The 24,975-nt window shown below is 31.8% G+C and overlaps 2 protein-coding genes across 6 annotated transcripts; one reads left to right on the top strand and one right to left on the bottom strand.

Annotated features, from left to right (window-relative positions):
• Positions 1-584: 584 nt before the first annotated feature.
• Positions 585-12,896, bottom strand: zfand6 (zinc finger, AN1-type domain 6). Of its 5 annotated transcripts, none has more exons than XM_042727300.1 (8): positions 11,843-12,100; positions 7,427-7,639; positions 7,148-7,301; positions 5,505-5,574; positions 4,627-4,718; positions 3,010-3,138; positions 2,717-2,812; positions 585-1,356 (listed from the first exon to the last, which is right to left on the bottom strand). In XM_042727300.1, exons 2-8 carry the CDS (start codon positions 7,538-7,540, stop codon positions 1,208-1,210), a joined length of 804 nt encoding a protein of 267 aa, XP_042583234.1. In that variant the 5' UTR covers positions 7,541-7,639; positions 11,843-12,100; the 3' UTR covers positions 585-1,207. The 5 variants fall into 5 exon arrangements, with proteins under 5 accessions (XP_042583234.1, XP_042583236.1, XP_042583237.1 ...); XM_042727302.1 differs by having other exon boundaries at positions 3,010-3,141; positions 7,523-7,639; positions 11,843-12,086; XM_042727303.1 differs by lacking the exons at positions 7,427-7,639; positions 11,843-12,100 and adding an exon at positions 12,730-12,896 and having other exon boundaries at positions 3,010-3,141.
• Positions 12,897-14,834: 1,938 nt separating this feature from the next.
• On the top strand, positions 14,835-24,684 carry mthfs (5,10-methenyltetrahydrofolate synthetase (5-formyltetrahydrofolate cyclo-ligase)). The gene is made up of 4 exons (XM_042727305.1): positions 14,835-14,853; positions 14,941-15,082; positions 16,503-16,767; positions 23,639-24,684. The coding sequence occupies exons 2-4, from the start codon at positions 14,972-14,974 to the stop codon at positions 23,863-23,865; spliced, it is 603 nt and encodes a 200-aa protein (XP_042583239.1). The 5' UTR covers positions 14,835-14,853; positions 14,941-14,971; the 3' UTR covers positions 23,866-24,684.
• Positions 24,685-24,975: the final 291 nt, after the last annotated feature.

A 24,975-nucleotide genomic window follows, 5' to 3' on the forward strand; every position in this document is an offset into this window, starting at 1 on the left:
TTTAGGTTTACAAAAGCCAGGGGTAAGCAAAGTGTGAAAATAGATAATTGTCAGTTTTCCATATTTCACAATTTTCTGACATTAAGCTCCAAAGGCTCCCCTTGAACACTTTTTAGTTTGTTGTTGTTATAACCTAATACAATGTTGTCTTAACGTTTTATTTTTTGTAACTATAAATTAGCTAACGTTTCCAAAACACAAACAGAGACTATTTTGATAGACAACATTGTATAAAATGTTATCATTACTTTTTTCTTCTTTCATTCCTAACATTCTCTGACATTAAGGTTTCATGGTTCATAAATATAAGTCAGGGTTATGTAAAAGATAATTTATAGCACTTGAAAGGCAAGTATTGTATCATAATAAGAATGAATTAAGGTATAATCAGTTTGCGAACCATTTAAATGATTTTGACCTTCTAACAACAGTGCACCATAAAACTAATGGCAAGATTTTCTAGCAGTGTTGCCAGTCTTATGTATTTCAACATTAATAGCATAAACACACATATAATGTTATTAAACAAACTAGGGAGACTGTATACTTGGCTAAATTGAGTCACTAGAGCTCTTACTACAGTGTGACGTGTAAAACTTTATTGAACATGAATGCAGTGAATACACACACATAAATAAAATCACTCGCAACTTCCACTCACTCTAATAAATGAACTATGTGGAAAATGTAAATCACAGTCTGTAATGAAGTGCAAAAAAAAAAAAAAAACCTGTTAAACCAGAGTCCGCAGTCACAAACATAATTTGTTTATTTTAAATGACTTATAAACTTCTTAAGTTTTTAAACCAAGGATGAAACAAATACAGTAATTGATAATAAAACCTTATCTTTTTTATATTACGTAAATAATGTAATTTTCTTGCTTACAATCGTCATTGAAAAAAATCTAAAGAAAAAAAATTCTGGCAATGGCTTTAACATGCAAGCTTTATTCATCACCAGAAATATACGGTCACCCGAGTCGTCTCAGCATGTGAGAACTAAAACCCATTTGTTAATGTAAATAAAATGACTAATTATATAAATATTTCACGGTATACACACCACAGTATTTTGTAAGTAAATAAACTTGAGAGGTAAAATGAAACAAAGAGACAAAATAAATTTGCGTATATGTTTCATTGTAGCATGCACAATTGAAGGTTTCAAGGAAAAGATGGTAAAAAACATCTTAGCAATCTTCAACTCAGATCTTCTTGATTTTCTCCCCAACGATAAGTGGGTTTTCTTTCCTTATTTTTTCAGCTGCATCAGCCTTGTAATCGAAGCTACAGTTGTGAACATCTGAGTATCGGTGGATGCTGCAAAACAAGTGCCCGCACCGGCAGTCGAAGCCTGTCATATAGAAGCAAAAGCTAAATTAGCTCAATATACTCAAGATTTATAAAATAAATATACACAAATATTTTACACATACATACATACATACATAGATAGATACATACATACATACATACACACATACACATACACATACACAACTTAAATAAATATTATTACAACTTAAAATAATAGTTTTCTATTTGAATATACTTAAAAAAAATAATTTATTCTTGTGATGCAAAGCTGAATTTTCAGCATCATTACTCCAGTCTTCAGTGTCACATGTAACATCACATGATCATTTAGAAATCATTCTAATATTCTGATTTATTATGAGTGTTGGAAACAGTTCTGCTGTCTAATATATTTGATGAATAAAAGGTTAAAAAGAACTGCATTTATTCAAAAAAAAAAAAAATTCTAATAATATATATTCTAATAATATATTTTCTTTACTCTCACTTTTTATCAATTTAACACAATCCTTGCTGAATAAAAGTATTGATTTTATTTAAAAAAAAAAGAAAGAAAAAAAATTTACTGACCCCAAATTACTAACCAGTAGTGTATATTGTTATTACAAAATATTTATATTTTAAAAACATAGCTTCTTTTTTTTTTTTACTTTTTATTCGTCAGAGTATCCTAAAAAAGTATCATCACATGTTCTGAAAAATATTAAGCAGCAGAACTGTTTCCAACTTTGATAATGAATCATCATATTAGAATGATTTCTAAAGGATCATGTGATAATGATCCTAAAAATTCAGCTTTGCATCACAGAAATAAATGATAATTTAAAGTATAATACATTTAAAAACAATTTTAAATTGTAATAATATATCACAATATTAAATTTTTTTCTGTATTTTTGATCAAATAAATGCAGGCTTGATGAGCAGAAGAAACTTCTTTCAAAAACATTAAAAATAGTAATGTTTCCAAACTTTTGGTCTGTACTGTATATACACACACACACACACACACACACACACACACACACACACACACACACACACACACACACACACACACACACACACACACACACACACATATATTTAAGTGCCATTTGAAAATGTCTTCTAATTAGCATTTTCTCGGGCTCCTATGTTGAGGTTCAGTAATTTCACTTTAATGGCAATGAATAGGTTCTTTTCACTGCCACTGAAGTTAAATAGCTGAACATAAACATAGAAGCCTGAGAAAAATGCTAATTTTAGAAGACAATTTCAAAAGGCACTTAGAGGCTTTTGCATCAGAACTCTTTATGTGTGTAAATATATATATACCATGTATATAACTCTATATAACTCTTTATGTAAGTGTATATATATACCATGCTATATATATAGAGCATGGTTTTGCATACCAGTGAGCCTGACTTTCTTGCGGCAAGTGAAGCAGCGGTTCTTCTTGGGTCTGGATTGCTCTGGTACATCTGAGGTTTGCTCTGAGACATCTGAGGCTAAGAGTTTAATACAGGTGTCAAAGATTTAGAACTGCTGCTATCATGAAGATTTCAAATGGGATTCTGTACATCAAAAGTTCTTGGTCGGCATCCGGTTTGAGCCTAAAACTTTTCCTAAGATATTATTGATCAAAACATTCTGAAGAAAATGTGGCAAGCATGACAAAGATGAACTTTCTGATCCTGATACTCACCAGACACTCTTTCTATGGACTGACAAGTTTCATCAAGCTTCCTCTTTCCTCTCGATATGCAATCCTCTGCTGATGAGCTACCTGCCTTGGTCTCCTGAAAGTTTCTCGCCAATTTACTGCACAACAATTCTTCTATACAAGCAAACAAAGTCAATTTTATAATTATTTGAAACCAGCAATTGTGCATTATTCAATAGCTAGGCTGTTACACTTTGGAGAGTTAACACTTTTGTTAATCAACCAAGTAGAAAAAATTGACATGGTTATTGAAAGATACATGATCGCTCAAAAGTTTGGGATCAGTAAGATTAACTTTTTTGTTTAAAGATGTCACTTATGCTCACCAAGCATACATTCATTTAATCAAATATATACTAAAATCAGCAATATCATGAAATGTTATAACAATTTAAAATAATGGTTTTCTAACCATGGTTTTAAAATCCACCTTGTTTTTCAACGTGGAAGTAAGCCCTTTTCTGTGAATGTGCAAAACTTCCGGTTCATTAGCCGGTATAGGGAAATAACGAGAAGAATGACAACATGCAGTAAACGGTAAAACTGTTTGCACTACAAACCAGTGTGTTCATAATTAAGATAATACATTAAAATAATATGGTAAGACACGCCAATTTGCAATATCAGGGAGCAAAATGAGCTGTTTTGTACAGCTAAAAACAGCTGGAAGCAGATGACACCGGAAGCCAGACACATTAAATTCACAAATGGCTGCACCTACTCTTACAGGAAAAATAAGGGGGATAGATACTTGAACACATATTTTATTCTGTTGATGTAAAGCTGAATTTTCAGCATCATTACTCCAGTCTTCAGAGTCACATGATCCTTCAGAAATCATTCTAATATATTGATTTATTATCAATGTTGGAAACAGTTGTGCTGCCTTTTTTTGGATCTGTGATACTTTTTTCAGGATTCTTTGATGAATAAAAAGTTAAAAAGAACAGAATTTACTCAAAACAGAAATCTTTTGTAACAATTAAAGTCTTTACAATCACTATTTTTTTTTTTATTTAACAAAACCTTGCTGAATAACAGTATTAATAATAAAAAAAAAAAAAACAACTACTGATCCCAAACTTCTGGTAGTATATATTATACAACATGTAATGCAATATTTATGCAAAATATTTTTATAAATAAATACACATTTCTAAAAACATTTTACCTGTAAGCTAATGCTAGTTGAGTAATGCTCATTATTGAGAGCAAATAAAGCAATATGACTAAACCTGTGCTTGGTTTTCAATCAACATATGTTATTTAATAACCTTTATAAACCTTATAAATAATTATACCTAATTAACAAACAAGAGCCTTATGATCAGTAAAATCAGTAGACATATTAATGTAAGCCTGTTGAGCCCTGGAAATGAAGAAAACAGGGCTTTAATCAAATGTAACAAGTGAAATCTGAGCACTTATTGGCTTGCTCTCAAAGCAAACAATCAGGTGCATTTGGAAGATGATGTCTGGCTGTTTCTATGGAGTTTGCCAGAGCGTTTTCTCTTTTTGTGTCATGGTAATCTGCTAAGTGTCTGGTTTTGGAGCAGGGGATGACATAATAAATGGGTCAAAGTGAAAAAGGGAATGCACCTGGTGTTTTCAGGCTTGACTGAGCTGCTGCTGAAGCACCTTCTTCATGTGTAGCTGCTGCTGCTGCTGGTGTTGGCGTTGAAAAACACTGACTGAAGAGGATGATGAGAAAAGATTGTGAAAATACATAACAGTTGCGTGAAACTTAGAAGTGGGTGTTATAAACCTTATATCACAGCACGAGTAATTTTATATCACTGCTGGAAAGTAAATTGTTCATATAATAACCATGCTGTAATGCCTATTTGCAGATAAACCAATAGATTAAATACACTACAAAATAATAGTAAATTAACCATTAAAAAAAATATATATATATTTTAAAATTTCCAACATTTCTCATTTTTATTTGGTTTAACAAAGTACTAAAATAACTACAACTTAAATTAAAGAAATAAAAACCATTTAAAAATAAGATGGACCAAAAAAAACAAAAACAAAACTAAATCTACACAAATCTATATTACAAAACTACACACACTTATTGGTGGAACTTGGATGAAAAAAAATAAAAAAAATAAAACTATTCATAAATTATAAAGTCTGCCATCAGCACAAAACAGCTTGACGTTATATAATATGTAATACCTGAGTTTAACACACACACACAAAAAGATAACAGTAGAACTGCCCACCGATAGTCATAAAAATATATCTATTGTTATATAAATGGCAGTGCAGAACCTGCTGACACACTTCTATCATATGTACAGCCATACCACTCAGTCCTAAAATAAGTTTACTCTTCAATAAGAAAGAGGCATTTTCTTGCCCTTCTGAAATAAGAGTTGCACAAACAAACTACATCCTTTCAACTGAAATGACTAACAACTGTTATGAGAAATGATGAAAGGGTGGTAATGAGGAAGATCTTGTACCTGTTTTGTTCATGCGGTGACGTCGATTGTCCAGTCATAGATTCTGCTTTACTGCTAAGGCTGGAAGACACTGCAGGCAATGAAAGAGCAGGAAACCCAAAATGTCAACATTTTCATTTTAAGCTCTCCTTATTCTTCAGAAGCTGATTAAAGTAAAAGAACAAGTGAGGTTTTGCTTTTTAAGATGTTCCTGGTTCCAACCCAGGCATGATGGAACAACCAGACACGCTTCCAGCAGCAGGAACTTTTTGTATTCCTGAATGAAGGTTAAATGCTGTTGAAAATAATGAAATTAGAGGTGTGGACCAATGAGATGTCACTGTGGGCGGTGCTATAATACAATAAAAAAGTAAATGGAGAAAAAAAAAGAAAAGGTTTAGGATCAGAAGATTATTTTTTGAAAGAAATGTACACTTATTCAGCAAGGATGCATTAAGTTGATCAAAAGTGACAATAAAAACATTTAATGTTACAAAACATTTAAAATAAATGCAATTCTTTTGAACTATTCATAAAAAAAAAAAAGCATCGCAACTGTTTTCAACATTATCTTAAACTGTAATAATAATAATAATTCACGCAATTACAAATTTTACTGTATTTTTTATCAAATAAATGCAGCCTTGAGCACAAGAGACTTCTTTCAAAAACATTACATGTACTGAATATTATATGAACTCAAAACTTTTGAAAGGTAGCATAAAATCAAGCAGCAATTAAACCATCAACATCCTGCCATTATCCTCCATTTTTACTTTCTCAGTATTAGTAGTGTATTTTTATTTAATGCCATGTCAGCATCTCAGGCAAAAACTTTTCCTTTCTTAAAACATGATTCTGATCTTATCATGAATAAGCATATTTCAAACATTTGTCTGACAGCCATCATGAAAACATAACTTCCTCCACCTTTGAAAAGACCTTCCTTTTAATTAGGGCTGGGACGATAAATCGATGCAGAATCGATTCGTGGATCGATTCTTAGATTTTCAGAATGCATAGCGATTCCTCTGAAATCGATTCTGAGCTTAGAGTTTAACAGCAGATGGTGCTATAATCTAGTTTTTATCCACACACTCAAATGCTCATGAAGAAGAGTACTAAAGAGCGCTTGTGCGTTCTGCTGAGTCTGTAATTTCACCTCAGCTTAGAATGCTTTTATGACGTGAGATTAATGTAAACACAGCCCACTGTGAACACCTTTGTAATTCACTTCAACCTTTTCTAATTTTATGGATTATTATTTTAGGTTCAAGTGTGTGTAAGGATTTGGAAACAATCAGAGTATGGTTGTTTCTAAAGCATGCAGTGCCATCTGCTGTATAAAACCAAGCTCAGAATTGATTCAAGAAAGAATCACAATGCATTGGGAAAATCTCAGAATCGGTGCTGAATCATTTCTCGATTCGCGATGCATCAATTTATTTTCCCAGCCCTACTTTTAATCACAACCCTCTTACTTTTGCAACCCATTTTACATTAACAAAGTAAAAGAATCTATGCACAGTATTTTGGGTTGACTTTGAAAACCAATCAATGCCATCTCCTGATTTGATCAAATGCCATTAAATTCTGACAGTAAAATAGCACTTGACAACACAGAAGCATTGGAAATGGGTCTTTCTGCGATACATCTGACTGACCTGGATCGCTGGACCTGCCGCTGTTGTTCTGTCGCTGTAAGGAGTCTTTGTAGCACACAGAACACATGCCGTTATTACGAGGATTCCCATAAAACCCACAACCATTCGAACAGAGCACTTGTGTCTGATTGGTCTCCTGAGCCATATCTCTCTCCTGTTGACAGAACAGAGAGAGAGAGAGAGAGAGAAAGCGAGAGAGAGAGAGAGATCACCATTAAAAAATTTAGAGGCTAAATAACAGACCTAAATGCATGCATGAGAACCAGTAGTCCATTTCACCTTAAAAGAGCTCTGAGTATACGATCTGTGCTTTGAATACTGAGTGTATGGCTGAATTGAGCTTTGTGCTGATGTTTGAGCGAATAAGACACTTATCTGATCTTCCTCTGACATGTTCTAACTGTCTCTCTGCACCTGTCTGTAAGGGTCTCTCTCTCTCTCAGACTACCTGTGCGGCTGTCTCACATTCATACTGTAAAAGAAACGTCCTCGCTGTGCAAAAAGATGGGAGATGGGCAATTACTCCTTAAAAAAACAAAAAAACAAATACAGACAGACATATATATATATATATATATATATATACAGAGCGGGGTAGATTACTTATGAATTGTAATCAGTTACTGATTACAGATTACATGACAAAATTTGTAGTCAGTAATATAATCTCTTAGATTACACATTTTTGGTAACGTAATCTGATTACTTTTGGATTACATTTAGATTACATTTGTGCTAACCCTTATTTGATATCTCATATATTGAATTAGTCTAATCTTGTACTATTCCACAAAATATATTTAATTCACCAACAAGAGCCACAATAGCTTCTTTTTCAAGTGCAAAGTATGGACAGTTAATACTTATAAAATACTAACACTAATGTACCTTGCTGTTAGTGTTTGCTAGTAATACTGAATAAAACAAAATCACATCTTATGATTTTAAAGCATATTTACTTATAATTAAGTAAATTTAGAAAACAGCTACATTACATAAACCAATATTGAAAAACATGAAATTCACAGCAATATCACTGCCAGGTCAAATATTTAATCTAATAAAACACTAGAAGTGTATATGAATGTATCAATGAAAAACATAAAAAAAATAGCTACACTGCAAACATGAACTTTGAAAAAGACTAAATTCACACAGCAATGAAATTTCTACCCATCTCAAACATTTTAAGTGCATAGTAACAATGAGGAAAAGACAAACGATATTACAAAAATGAATATTAAAGAACATGAAACTCACAACAATAACATTGCTTTATATATATATATATATATATATATATATATATATATATATATATTATATATATATATATATTTGTATATATATATATATTAAAGACCATATCTAAGTTAAATATTTCATCTCAAAACATTTGAAGTGCTTAAGGTAGTAACAATGAAGAAAAATCAACATTACAAAAAAAAATATTAAAGAACATATTAAAGGCTGTGTTCCCCTCCATTTTCCATTATCTTGTTGCTGATTTCTTCTGAGCGCAATTCTGACATCCCCTCCCCCTCTCTTCCGGAAAAACTTGAAGAATCACAAATGTGTATGTGGCAGGTTTAATAGGAAAAAATATAAACGTTTAAAAAAAGGAAATTTAGGAGAATCAGTGAATTGTGAACAATTTATTACCATTGTGTAAATAAAATGTAATCATGTAATCCATAAAAAAGTAACTGTAGTCTGATTACGAGTATTTTAAAAAGTACTTGAGTTTTGGAATCTGATTACGTAATCCAGATTACATGTAATCCGTTACTACCCAGCTCTGTATATATATATATGTATGTATATATAATATATCTATATATATATATATATATAGGTATATATATATATATATAGATATAATATATATATATATATATATATATATATGCAGACAGACAATAAGGATGATGGATAGTTGGAATGACAAACAGACAGACAGAACAACAGAAAGATAGAATGCTGGATAGACAGACAGAGAGATAGAAAGATGGAACTACAGATAGATATATATGATATATGGATAGATGGAGCTAAGATAAAATGATGGATAGATGGTAAAACAATGATAGAAAGAGAAAATGATAGAAAGACAGAATGATGCATAGATAGAATGACAGGCAGACATACAAGACATTAAAAAAAATTATCTATTCCCTCTTTAACGCCATACCAGCATAAAGAATATTTTCATGCCAATCTCTGAATAAATTATACAAGGTATACAATTAAGAAATGGTTAGAAAAGTCATTTCAGATGTGCACTAGACAAAAATTCTAAAATACATCCGCGTGATACATTTTTAAAAACCAGTACAATCCAATAAAATATGCTTCATGCCATGGGCATTTTAGTTTGGCAAGTAAGGCATGATGGTGGTTCTTCACCTTTTAATAAATATCCATGTGTAAATTTTGTATGACCAAAAAGACACATTGTAAAAACAACTTGGTCATACCTAGATTTAAGATTAGTTTAAAAAAAAAAATTCTTACACAAGGATTTGTTTCATATAACTTATTTTCATGATGTTTATCCCATTCCATCTGCCACGTCATTAATATAAGAGTTTATCACAGGTTTATTACAAATTACAAATGCCATTTCACTTGCAATTTTGTTCAAATTATAACATGATTTCAATGATGATCTTAAATATACATTTTCTGCATTTTACCCATCTAAGTGGAACAATACAGCAAGAAAAATACAGTCAGTACTGCTTTCATGTTGACTTTATCATTACATAAACACTCCAAAGAGTGAATCCAAACACAATGCTTCAACATATCAGTATTCTCAGTCAATGTTTAAGCCAAACAGCAGCTTTAAATCAACTCTCAAACAGGTTTAAGATGGCCCAAGTGCTGATGAGAAAAATAAATTGCGTGATTCTGATGTGAATGTTAAAAACACAATCAAAGTTTCTTCAGAACATACTTCTCTAAAGGATGTGCACACAAACCTATGCTGTCTGGCTAGTGTACAGTAAGCCTCTGTGATCACATGTGTTGCCCTGTGACAGGCCCTGCACTGGATCAGATACAGATCAGCTCAGATAAAGACACTCAGTATCTCTCCAACAAGAGCAACAGGATCACTGAAGACACTGGCCAAGAAAGACCAAGAAAACATGCTACCATTACAGAACACCTTGACAAACACAACTAATGGTACCAAAGATCATTTAAAAAAAATAAAAAATACCTGGGAAATAATAAAAATAACTGGAAATGATGCACTTTAATTTGGTATATTTGGCAAATGAACCAATAATTAATCATTTTAAAGCATCAGAGTCCATTTAAGCATCATAACATTATTAAATAAGAATAACTATTCGTTTTGAAATCTGTTTGAAGTATGTTTAAATAAAATAAAAAAAGGTAGGTGTGATGCTGATTTTAGGAAAGCATTTCTAGAAAGGCTGTCCTTAAAGGGTCCTGCGTTTGAGATAAACCCCCAAGTTGATGGTTTCCCACATTAAACACACACACACACACACACACACACACACTCACACATTTTATGAAAGCATTTCTAGAAAGGTATATATATATATATATATATATATGTATATATATATATATAGCCAGGAATCAAAAGTATTTGACAAATACAGCAGAGAACTGCACAATCAACACATAGAGATCAGAAACAAAGGAAAGCATGCAGAATACTACATCATAATTACTACTGCCCCAGCTCTAGGATGGATAAGAACAAACTGCTAATCTCAAGTATTAATCTTTGGGATATAAATTGTCCCACATTTTAAATAATGAAGCTTTAGTTGTACTTTACAGATGGAATGGGGAAGTGGACTGAATTTCATTTCCTCAGGTCAGAAACTTCTCTCAATCACACCAGGAACTGACATCTGTCTCAGGTGATCCAATCACATTAAATTAAAGCCAGGGTCAAATTTCTTTGTAATTGTATTATTCAAACATTCAGAAGTGGTCAGAAGCAAATGTGACTACATAACAATATGTCTGAATTGTAATTGTAACAAATTATTTAACGCTCTTCATATATGGAGTGATCTTTTTACCTCATATACCAGCTTTTTAATAATGAAAATAAACTAAATAAATCAGTCTTTTGCGAAAATGAAAAAAAAAAAAATGCTCTGGAGTACAAATTATTACTTTTCCCCCATTTGTTCTATTAGGTTCCAGAATCATTTGGAGACGGGAGGAGTGTTGTAAAAGCACTGAAGTGCTGTATATGGCATTGCTGTTAGGGTTGACAGTGTCATTAACTTATGGGGGAAATACAATCACAACGGGATAAAGAAGTGCTTGTGTGGTAGAAGTGTTAACAGTTCCCTTAATAAATAACCAGATCACATCTTCACACAACACAAATACTCTATCAGTGACACGTCACTAATTATGGGGTCACTGTTTAGGACAAAGAAATAGAAGAAAAGTAAACCTACACTCCTCTTAAATCACAATGAGTTTGTTTCATTATCAATTAAACAGACTGACTACAACTAGAACTTGTAGCAGGTGGATCTGAGCACTAAGGAAATCAGGTTTCCAAGGCAACTTGCACTATTTACACTGTCCTTTGTTTAAGCGATCGTATAATAACAAATGGCAACACCGACTAAAAGCAGATTTCATCGTAATATGTCGCCTATATCTCCATACGTTTGGCTTCCTTACCTTGTAAATGGTTTATAGTGAGCACCTCTCTGTTTATCTTGTGCGTAACGTCGCTAGCTGTTTAAACGAAAGCTGGACATCGTAAAACACTGAGTAATAATAGAACGGGTTACGTACACGCCCACTGAATCGCTATTGGTCGCGTCCTGTAGGCCACGCCCACGAACATCATGAACAGATTCATTTTCGCGAATCGGCTCATCTGAACACTTCATCTCAAAATAATTTCTGACGTGTGAACGAACCGTTTTTGTGAAACGGTTTATACGATTCATTTAACAACCGAAGATTTGACTCTAAAGAACGATTCGTTCCCAAATCGTCGCTATTTTCTTTATTTTACACGTGTTTAAATAAAACAAACACGAATCGCCACAGAGTTGATTAAAGTCGTGTAGTTTTTCCACGATCATTAATTATCTGCAGCGACTGCTCACAATATTTCAGATTCTTTCAAATGTATTAACATCACATAACGTTACTTCCCCAGACAAAATGTAGTTTTAACAGCTGGCATATGTTTTTCTATTTAATAGACAACGAATTCTCGCACACACACTAACTAAAAAGCAATATAGTACAAATGAACAATGTACTAGTTACTTTTTCACCACTGTTTACTTTTCCAAATCCCTTAATTATCTCGCTATTAGCCTGCTAATTACACAGCTAGCATGCTCGACTTCAAAACTAACGGATATTTGGTCTCGTACAAACACATAGATAATTGTTAGGTAAGTTTAAGGTAAGCTTAAAGCTGTTAGGTAAGCTTTTGCTACGCGACTAAATAGAACAACAGGTTTTGCTCATATCAAGTTGGCTAACAGATCACAAACCGCCGCAGCTGTTTCACTGATTCAACTGATAACCCCCGCATATAAACTCACCTCTGCACTCCTGACGACTAATGTATCGATGTCGCTGGAGTAAAAGAGTCTGTTTTATTGTCTTGCACTATCAAAATGTTTGCGAAGTGTGTTCGGCGTTGGCCAGCTTCCCTTCCCCCACCGAGTAACAGCCTGTTTGTTAGTTTTGACACTCCAGCCCCGGTGACCTCACGAAGGGACTTTGACGTTTTGTGCCATATCATCATTTTACATATTTAATTCACACATATATATATATATATATATATATATATATATATATATATATATATATATATATATATATATATATAAATATTTTTATTTATACACACACAGATGAACTTTCTTTTTGGACTGGTTGTTTCTAAAAAAAAAAAAAAAAATATATATATATATATATATATGTGTGTGTGTGTGTGTGTGTGTGTGTGTGTGTGTGTGTGTGTGTGTGTGTGTGTGTTTACTTGAATTATTACGGTACTCTTCTTTTATTCTTTTAACGTTTTAAGAGTTACTTTTAGAGTTTTGAAGTTACTATTTTGAACAAACTATTATATCCAAACAATTCACAGTTTTAACCGTAATGTAGTTTCTATGTGAATTAATATTTTTTAATAATAATAACAATAATAATAAACTATAAAAATAATAAGAATAATACATTAAATTTATTGAATGACTAGAATTTAACACTATTACTATTAAATTTTGTTGGTTAGATTCTAGTCTTGTGAATTATTATTTTTAATAATAATAATAATAATAATAATAAACTATAATAATAATAATACATTAAATTTATTGAATGACTAGAATTTAACACTATTACTATTAAATTTTGTTGGTTAAATTCTAGTCTTGTGAATTATTATTTTTAATAATAATAATAATAATAATAATAATAATAATAATAATAAACTATAAAAATAATAATACATTAAATTTATTGAATGACTAGAATTTAACACTATTACTATTAAATTTTGTTGGTTAAATTCTAGTCTTGTGAATTATTATTTTTAATAATAATAATAATAATAATAATAAACTATAAAAATAATAATACATTAAATGTATTGAATGACTAGAAATTAACACTATTACTATTAAATTTTGTTGGTTAAATTCTAGTCTTGTGAATTATTATTTTTAATAATAATAATAATAATAATAATAAACTATAAAAATAATAATAATACATTAAATTTATTGAATGACTAGAATTTAACACTATTACTATTAAATTTTGTTGGTTAAATTCTAGTCTTACTCGTTTTTTATTGGCGGCTTGCAATCACAAATTCTAGTCCTTCAATGTAACAGTAGTTCATATACCAAAAACTCTTGTCAGACATATTTAGAACAAGAATCATTAGATGACATTAGAAGAAGATTTAAGGATCTTTGCCACGATCATTCAAACAACTATTTACCCATTTGTCAACAATCATTTTTAATCAACTAAAATATAACAAAATTTAGAACGATCACTTACTTTTGTATAGCTAAATTTTGTTAAGGTCACAATACGTATATTGTTTTATTTTTACATAAATATATCTGCAAATTTAGACTTTTTTGTTTTCACAAAAAAAAAATTGAAACATTAAAGTACGAATAAAATATGTAAAGTATGTAATAAAAAAGTAAAGTAAAAAAGTAAAAGTAAAATATGCTTTCTTATATTTAATATGCTAACTTGAATGCAAAAGGCATTTTAGTCGAATAACAAACATTACCTCTAAAAAAGCTTTGTATTATGATTATGTTAATGAAACAAAGTAAGACTTTTGAAGTTAAAATTCTCTCATATCACTTTATAAATAGCAAAATTAGGCTTTCATTGATCAGTCACTTTAATAGTATACTAAAAAGAGGGCAACTTAAAAATCTTATGCTGCGTCCCACGGAATAAAAAGAAAGTCAATCGAGTTTGCAGCAATGAGCAAGTCTCTTTAAGACTGTCCCTTTAAGGCTTTTCCCTGAAATGTTTACCTTTCCTCAAAGGGCATGTAAACTGACTCCGCCCACTCAGGACGACTAATCCATTTTTACACTAGCCCCGCCCACTCAGGACGACTAATCTATCGTGCGTTAACGGATCACATCACACGCACACGTGCAGATTGCACTGATCTGCAGGTTATCATTTTCTCACGAGCTGATCATTAACTGAGCTGCTGCGTGCTATGGTCACAGCGGTCACTGGTTTTACGTGTTTGTTTGCAGTCTGACTGGGTTTGTGCCTCGCAGATTCATTATGGCAGCTCTACGTGCAGCAAAACAAGCTTTGAGGAAAGAAATCAAGGGTCGCGTGGCTGCAGTGAGTGATCAGGAGAAACTGAGACAGTCTCGAGTTGTCTCGCTGAAGGTAAATGTGACTGACATCTCAGCTGAGAGGAACGAGCTTTCACTGGCCTTGTAATATGGGACAGCACTAGATTATACTTGCATAAATATAATATCGGAGTAAAGAAGGAGGTTATGAAAATGATCCGGAAACGTATTAACTTTAGTTTAGGGCAACGTTCTGTTTACGTAAAGAAAACATTCCTGGCTAACAGCCAGAGAATTGCAGATTTTGGGAACGTTTTGGGAACCAAAAATCATTAGCTGGGTACGTAGTTCAGAAACCTAACAACCCGCATGAAAATGTTATTTTGTTGTCTCAAGGTACAGAGATAATTTCTTAACCACTTAATACGTGGTGTTTATTACATCACAGAACATACGCCCAAATACATTAACGTTTATTATTTCTAATGGTTTAATATGTAATTATTTTAAATGTTTTTTTTGTGTTTTTTTTTTATTTTTTTTTATTGACAAACCTGTATTTTTTTCTAATTTCACATTCTCTACTCACACATTTCTTTTTAAGATTTTGGATATAAAAAGCCAGAATATTTTCTGCACAATATTTTGGAGTGTCTTCACATCCTGGTCACTTTTACTTTTGAATTTCTGTAAGGAAAACAGAAATACAAAAAAATGAATTAATCAAAAACAATATTAAAATAAACAAATTATAAAAATAATAATACATTACATGGAATAGTTCAGTATAGAGTAGAAAAAATATAATAATAATGTAATAATGTAACAATAGAAACAGGAAAAATAATGCACAAATTTATTTCAATATAAATAAATTAACAATTAAATTAAAAAAAATATTGAAATAAGTACATTTTTATTTAAATAACTCAACAGAAAAATAACAATACATATAATAATATTATATTATTAACAGTACAGCAATGAGGAAAAAATAATGCTACAATACAAACAATATATTTTCAAATTTTATATAATAGTTACGCATTTTTTATATTATTTTTGAGAGTATAAACTGTCTTTATGCAAGAAACTGTATAGATTCCTCTGAAATTTAAGGATGGGTATCCCCTGCACGATTATGATAATATGTATAAGTCTGTGGCATATAAATGATTGAAAGCCCTGCTTTAGAGATTTTGCCCTCATGTGTGAATGTTCATACTCTTAATCCCAAAACAGTTTTCGGTCGCAGGTGTGTGGAAAGTGCTTTGGTTATATTTTGACTCCTAATCAGCTAAAAAATACCAATATACTTGTTTCATATTGAGGTGTTTTTGTCTATTACATTAATTATATGTTAATACAGACACGTAATTACATATCCTGGATTTAGCAATATATGACTTTGTAATCGTAATTCTTGCAGTTCATGTTAATCATGTTACAAATAAACTATGAACAATTGTAAATATAATTTGTGTTTATTAACGACTATCCAAACATATGCCTAGTTGTTCAGCCATCCCAAATACCTATCCAGCCAGCGTGTCGCTGTCTTCCTGAACATGCATGATGAGGTGCGCACACACGACATCCTCCAGGACATCTTCAAGAGGGGCAAAGCCTGCTTCATTCCCAGATACTTCACCCAGAGCAGTCATATGGACATGTTACGACTCCGAGACATGGAGGAGGTGAAGGCGCTGCCCCTCACGTCCTGGAACATCCAGCAGCCAGCAGACGACGACTCCGACAGAGAGGAAGCCCTGGCCACAGGTGAGATAGACAGCAGACAGACAGTATCCGCTGACAAATCTTTCTTTTTTTAATTTAGATTTTATTGCAGGTCAAATAAATATTAATAAAGTACATGTTAAAAAACAATTGAAATACAGCTGAGGGCTGCACATTTAGCCATATATTGTGTGTTGTTGTCTAGTGTTATATTAGCAAAGAGATAAAATAAGTTACAAAATATGGCTTGTCAGATCACAGAGGCTGCAATTTAACTAAATATACAGTATAAGCTGCAAGATTCAGAGTAAATCATTTACATGTGAGTAGCTCATGATCTGGTGTTTGTCTCAGATCCACTCGAACCGCAGTAAGTCAGCTATAAATATTGGTATTAATATTGTAATTTTACAGTTATACTTTAAAATTAAATTGTAGTGTTTCTTAAATACTAGGTGTTTCACAATTGCAATAGCAATAAAAAAACAAATATTTCCTATTTTGCTTAATCATCAAAAATTTTTTTAATCATCATATAGATTTTTAATCACGACATATTTGACCAAACTATGCAGCAGCCCAACAAACAAGCTTTTCTAAATAATAATAAATAAAAATAAAAAACAGTTGAATTGTAAAAATAAAATTATGATAGTTTTTTAGTATTAAAATTTTTTATTATTATTTATTATTACAGTCATATTGATTTATAATCAAAACATTTTCAGCAAGCTTTAAAAACAAACAAGCAAACAAAAAATGCATTGCAGTCACAGCTGCAATTTTTCTCAACTGAAAAATCACAGAGGAGTAGAAATGATTCCATGAGACTGAATTTATTTAATTTACTTGCAATAAAATATACAAAATAAATTCTGCTGCACATATTCACAGAGATTTAGCTAATATAATTAATAATAATATTATATAATAATGATTATTATTAGTAGTAGTATTAGTATTATAATGTGAGAAGAGCAGGTATTATGTGATGTGGAAATGGAAAAAGGAAATATTGTACCATTAGAGGGTGCTCTCATCCCACAGTTACATTTGGCTTCATATTCACTTACAGTACATTCAAATATTGTTGTTTTATATTGCTTTGAATCTTTAGATTGCATCTAAACACTAAAATTAGGATATTTTCAGTTTGTTATCTGCAATGTTGCATTTTGTGGTTGAATATTTGCACTTTTCCAAGACACTGCATTGCAGTGTTGAAGGACTGTACATACAGTATGTAGAAGTACTAACACCAAACTACTGGACTTTTAAAGTTCTTCATGGGATTATGGCTCAGAAACAGACTAAAGATTGCAGCGCCACCTAGTTTTACTGTAATCATAAGATATTCCGTCTACATGTGTGATTTAGAGTCATGCAACTAAACATGAAATACAGTTACCAACACATTGTACTTCTATTATTTATTCATTATTAAATTAATGCAGGATAGTATGGAAATTATAATTAAAGAATGCAAGACACAACTTGATTTTATCTATCAGAAATTGTGAAAAGTAGGTGTTAACAGAAGCAAGTCAGAGGTTGGAGGTGGTTTATGTGTTCCTTTGCAATGATATTTTCCAATAAATAAAATGAAAAAATAAATAAATGCATTAGCAGGGGCTTTTTCTCTGTTATTTCTTCATTACTGTGTAATTTAGTAATTGACAGTGTTTACTGTTAAACTCGTGCAGTAGATTTTATTATTCTGCCTGAGCCATGAACTTACTGTCATATTTAATGTACTCCCCACATTAATGTGCAGTAAGTGAATTATGACTCATAAATCATGCCATTGCCTGCATACAGCTAGTATTTATGGGTTTTGTAACTGTGGGCTGTTTATGGATTTCAAAGATGTGCTTTTCATCTAATCGTCCTAATTTACTATCTATGCAGGTTACTTAATCTCTATCATTTATCATCAGGCTAATTATAGCTTAAGTAAACTGTACATTCTAGCAGAATGGCTTGTTTTCTGAAGCAAAAAGGAAAGAAATCAGCCGTGTGGTGGAGAATATAAACTAGGCAGGTGTTACAGGACGGCAGATCCCTGTGGAGTAAGTAATAACTCGGAGATTAAAGTCTGTGTGTTTTAGCCCCAGATTTGATGGGGTGTTTGTGTATATGTGCATTAAAGAGAGAGGAGTGGATGAAATACACAGCCGTTCAGGAGAGATGGAAGAAATGGGGGCCCATATGTGAACCACACATGAGGAGGGGTGTTATAGCGCTCAACTGTCCTGGTGTGAGAGAGGAAGTTTGTTCCCGCAGAGTAAAACCGTCACCTTGAGCTCAGGACGTCCTGCGGCTTTCTCTCGCCTGTAGAGGTGTTTGCCTTTAAAGACAACATGAAATAAAAATTTCAAAGTTTATTTGCTTTCTAAATAGAGATTTCTGGTCTTATTGTTGACTATTCAGTGCATGCAGCATTTAAAATGTTGGTATTTTAAAGCTTTCATTAATATTTAATAACTAGTTTCACCTCTGAAACAACTATCCTTTATATAATACTTATTTTAGTATTATTGTATTATAGTATTATATGAATTAGATTATAATTATGAATTATGATTATGATTTTTTTTTTTACTTTAGATTTTATATTTTTGCTAATTTTTGTCATTTTAATGACATTTAATTTGTATTTATTAGTTTTATCTTATTTAGTTTTGTTTACATATAGTTATTTCAGTGTCATTGATATAGTTTATGGTGAAATATTAATTTGAATTTATTTATATATTTTCTGTTTTCTCTTTAATTTTCTAAAGGTCTTTTGATATTTTTTTGTTTTTAAATGGCTTAATAGTATTTATAATTGTTTTTAGTTATAAAATATATAATACAGGTGTTATTTTTGTATCACCATCTAACACCATTATTATTTTTGTTAATACTATAAATGCGATTTTATTTTTATATATTCTGTTTTCACTTTGAATTTTACTTAATTTTAGTAATTTAATGTGTCTATATAATATTTATTATTTTATTTGTTTAGTTTTATTTTTAGCTATTTTATATATAATACAGTGCTATTTTAGTTTCACTTTTGTTTTATATTTTTGTCATTTTTAGTATTTTTTAAAAGGTCTATATACTATTTATTAATTTTAATTGATTAGTTTATTTTAGTACTTCAACAAACTAAATGTTAATTTTAATTCAAGTTTTTTTTTAAATAATTTGTTCTAGTTGATGATAATAAGCCTGATATAATATTAATTTTATAATAGCTATTTAGATATTGTTTTAGGTTGTAATGATCATTTTGGTTGATATTATGATTATGATTAACAGCTGTTGCCAACAAAAAGAAATGAAAGAAAGCTGTGATTAGATGAAACTGTCAGGTGTATGTGTGTTTGTTTGAAGGAGGGACAATCTTTGCATGCTCATATTGGCAGTACATCACTGTGACACTAAGTGCTGACAAGACTGAATGGTTTGAATCCAGCGAAGTGAACCTCATTGCCTATCTGTGTGTGTCTGATTGAGGCGCTCCGATAGCATTTAATCCTGCAATAACACTCCATTCCTCACTGTCTTTCCTTAAGGTCAAACTGTGCAGCTTGTATATCAACAAGTTTTATATGATTCCAACAAACATTTGGACTTAATGAACTGTGCCGTCTGGATGGAATGACTCATATTTCCGGCTGCAGTATGAAAAGCATCTCATAGGCACAGCTGTTAGTAGTGTATATGCCTAACCATACATGAAATGAGTCTCTGACAAATACAGCTGTTTTAGTGAATTGAAAATGTGTATGTTTTTTTTTTTTAAATCCTTTTATTAAGTACTCTTTTATGCCTACCAAAGCTGCATTTATTTGATCAAAATGCTGTGAAAACAATAATATTGTGAAATATTATTAGAATTTGAAACAACTGTTTTCTATGTGAATATATTGTAAAATGTCATTTATTTCTGTGACGCAAAGCTGAATATATATATATTACAGTAGAAATATCTCAATTTGTCCCTCTCTATTCCCATTTTGAAAAAAATGAAAGCAATCATAAAAGTGTGCTTTTCATCTACAGTAAAAAAAAAAAAAATCTGAGGAATCCCCATCGGCACTAGCCTGTGTTTCTTCAAATCCTTTTTTGCTTCACCTTTTACACCAGAGGATTGTGAACTGGGATCGGCAGATAAAAAGATAAGATGAAGAGTTGAGACGGGAGAAGATTTTTTTTTATTTTTGAAATCCTGCAAAGGACTGACGCACTTTCAGATTGAAACCTTGAGCAATGTGGAGACAAAACGATGCTTTGAGATCTTGGACAGTCCCAGATGTTGCAGAGATTCAGCCTGAAGGCCTGATAAAAACGTTCTGCAGAAATGATGAAAGTAAAAAAAAAGATCTGCGATTGCTTCAGTGGGGCGTTAAATACAAGTAGTCTTGTTTAAATTGGAGGTGATCTGATTGGTTCAGACTCATTAATAACAAAATTATATTTTTAAGTATTCAGTTGAAGCTCTAAGACTATGCTGTCATCTTACTGCCTTGTTTTCTTATTTTTATTTAAAGCGACTCCTTATGATTTCCCAACACAGTCGTGTCATGTTGAAAAATGTGTATGTAATACTCTTGTTCTGCGTAGATGCATTATTAATGAATGTTGAAGACAGGCTTATTAGAACAGAGCCGACAGAGAAATATTGAACAAGCGGTGCAGGAACAGGCCGTGATTGTGAGACGTTCACATCATTGAAATCAATATTAAATGGTTTTGCTTGTGTTTAAAATGCAGACTCGTAACACAGATTTCATGAAAACCAGTAAATCAGACTGTCTGGCCGCTTTGTCTTCAAAATTGGTAAGGCCTTTATAATCAATGGGCCTCATTCATGAACATAAACAGAACATAAATCCATTTTTGCATAAGTTGAAATACAATTTGGGTCTGTTTGTATGTAAACTGTAACAATTTATGTATAGTTTAAAAGTTTATGCAGAAATTTGTTGGTTTATGAGGCTCATTTTGTGAATTTAATATGTAGTGTTTATTTGTTTCTTTTCATGAGCAAATGAGTTTCTTTTCACGAGAAAGTAAATCCAATTGTACATAAACTGCTGAATGCAATTGTGATAGTTTACATACTAATTGACTTACAAATGAGAAGCACAGAAATTGGTTCTGCTTGCGTTTCAACCAAGAGGTTTATGAACAGTCCACCTTGAAGTGTGTTCTACTCATGTTTCTTGTAGCCCAAATTGTTATAAATAAAGTTGCTTAAAAGGTTTTTCACAGCGATGCAATAGAAGAACCATTTTTGGTTCCACAAAGAACCGTTCATTCAAAGATTCTTTAAAGAACCATCTCTTTCTCACCTTTTATAATCTGAAGAATCTGCAGATGTTAAAGGTTCTTTCTGGAACCATTTAGACAAAAAGGTTCTTCTAATCTATGGTATTGTGAAGCACCTTTATTTTTAAGAGTGTACAGTATAAAAAATATATGTTTTGAAGTTGTAAATAAAGATTATTAGAGTACATTTTACCAGACAAAAACTATTTCAGGCTTTAGATATAAAAAACATGTTTAATTCAATGTGTTACCTGCCATTTTTGTTATTATTTGTGCAATTTCTAAATAAGGAATTAGAATTTTATCAAAAAGGCATCTTTACACAGTCTGCTCAAAACTCAGATGCAATGCTGCATAAAAGCCAGACTAAATTATGCTTGGTCAGCCCCTAGTATCGAAGTGGCATGAATGTAAATGCATTCATGCCACCTCTGAGCAGCATTACAATTAAAACTAATGCAAAGACAGCAAAATTTTGCTGTAGACAGCAAAATACCACTTCAGAAGTGCTTTTGTGCCACCTGGCAAAAGTAAATATTACACCAATTCTGCATTCGTAAATATTTGCATTAAATTTCAAAGTTTGCATACTAATGGATATACCCATGATTTGTACACAATTTGTTCTGCTTGTTTCATGAATGCGTCCCAGAGTGATTTTGTGTTTTTTGGCTACATGAGCGAAAATCTATTCACAAGTGCACCGTTGCATTAAACATTTTGCATACAAATAGGTTTACAAACAATAGATTTTTTTTCTGATCACATTTCATGAGACTCAATGGAAAAAATTTAATGTCTTCTAGAAATTGCTCAGAAACTGGATACGACGAAATGACACATTGAATTAAACATTACATTTTAGATTAGCTGAAAGACTGAAACTGAAAGAGTCTTTTCCTTGTAAAACAGTCCAATAATTTACAGTGTTTGAAAATAGAAAGTGTGTTAGCTATGTATGGACTGCAAAACAAATTACATTCGTCCTCTAAGAAATTGAGTTTAGAAGAATGATTTGCTCCGCATTCAATTGTATTAGTTTCAGCATACTTTTGCAGTATATTTACTGCCACATTCTTGTGTTTATCAGCTAACCTTCAAACCTGTTTTTTGTAATACTTATAATTAGCCACCAATTAGCTAGTTGTCATTGCTTTACATGTCTGCAACTATCATCTGAAAGAAGCTACTGTCATTTCAAAATAGACATGCACTGATTATATCTGTCAATTAAAAAGCATGCATGATGCATATTTTCCATTATAAATAGACCGAATATGTTTGTAAATGAACAGAAAACCTGTGAAGTATGTTCTTCTTTAAAGCACATGTGACTTTTTTTTTGTAAGCACACAGATGCTTTGTGCTTCTAGCTCTTAAATGACAGTCTGTATTGCCTGAAATCCACTCAGTGGGTTCATTTCGAAGCATGTTTGGCTTCCCTGAAGGTTTTTTATTTTGGTTCTTAAGGCCTGAAAATTCACTGTATTGTGCTGTAATGGTGTAATTTGAGCTCCAAAAGCAAATCTGCATAATCCACATAATCTTATTTAATTACTGTCTTTCCTTTCTAATTTTGTTACAGGAGGACTAGATCTTATCCTCATGCCTGGTTTGGGATTTGATAAGAAGGGGAATCGGCTTGGCAGAGGAAAGGGTTTCTACGACACGTATCTGGAGCGATGTAGCACGCACCCGAAGGGAAAGCCGTACACCATCGCCTTGGCTTTCAAAGAGCAGCTGTGTGCTGAAGTCCCAGTGGGGGAACATGATATTCTTATTGATGAAGTCCTCTATGAAGACGAGGAATGAACTGCACCAGTCAGACCTTGATTTCAGCGTTGCTCAAAGTCTTTTGAATTCAAATGATTCCTGCAACATCGATCCCGTTTCTGAATGAAATGCTTTAAAACTCTTTGGATGCAATCCATATTCTCGAATCAAATAATGTCTGGGAACTCCTTTCAGAGAAGAGCTTCTGTATCAGCATATGAATTACCAAACGCTCTTCACCAAAAGGCTAAATATGCAGTCTGTCTTGACATTAAAGGAAAAGTTCACTCAAAAATGGCCTTTATTTAGTCACTCATGTTGTATTAAATATGCTGTCTGTGAAACACAAGGGGATTTTTTAAACAATCTTCATACGGTTTATTTCTATAGAGGAATTATTCATCGTGACCATATCTGTCACCATTAAAGTGCTCCACTTGTGCACTATGTTCATAGTCTTCTAAAGTCATTCTATAGCTTGGTGTGAGGAACAGACTAAATAACGAAAAATCATTATTCAATAAAAAAATCCACCACTGCAGCTCTCAAATTTGATTCTCCGCTACATATTTATGATTTGGCATGCCCATGTTTGGTTACAGCATGTGCTAAAATTACAGTGACAGTGTTTTCAAACTCTAATTATTATTTGAATTTTGAGAGAAAGTATCAGTAATAACTTTAATTTCACTATGTTCCTCAGGCAGGCTTCAGAAGACATTTGTGGTACTTTTTCTTGGTGTTTTCTATGTATTTTTTCTGTTCCACAGAAAATTGACAGCTACGGGATGGAAATTACATGAGAGTGAATGAATAATGACAGAATTTGCCTTTTGGGTAAAGATTGCTTCAAAATTATCTTCTGTACCTGATTCTACTTGATTTCTCTTGTATCATGTCCTGAAATGCTTCAACTTCAGATATTATATTATAGGCTTATCCTCAAATTGAAACACTTATAAGTTATATAGAAAATATAAATATAAACATTAAATTAATCAAAAGTAGCCTTAAAAACACAATGTTACAAAAGATTTCTATTGTAAATAAATGCTGTTCTTTGGAACTCTATATTGATCAAAGAATCCTGGAAAAAGGTATTTAAAAAAAAAAGTATTTTTAACACTATCCTGCTTTAAATGTATTGAC

This window comes from Cyprinus carpio, chromosome B7 (genome assembly GCF_018340385.1).
Source record: "Cyprinus carpio isolate SPL01 chromosome B7, ASM1834038v1, whole genome shotgun sequence".
NCBI classification, from domain to species: Eukaryota; Metazoa; Chordata; class Actinopteri; order Cypriniformes; family Cyprinidae; genus Cyprinus; species Cyprinus carpio.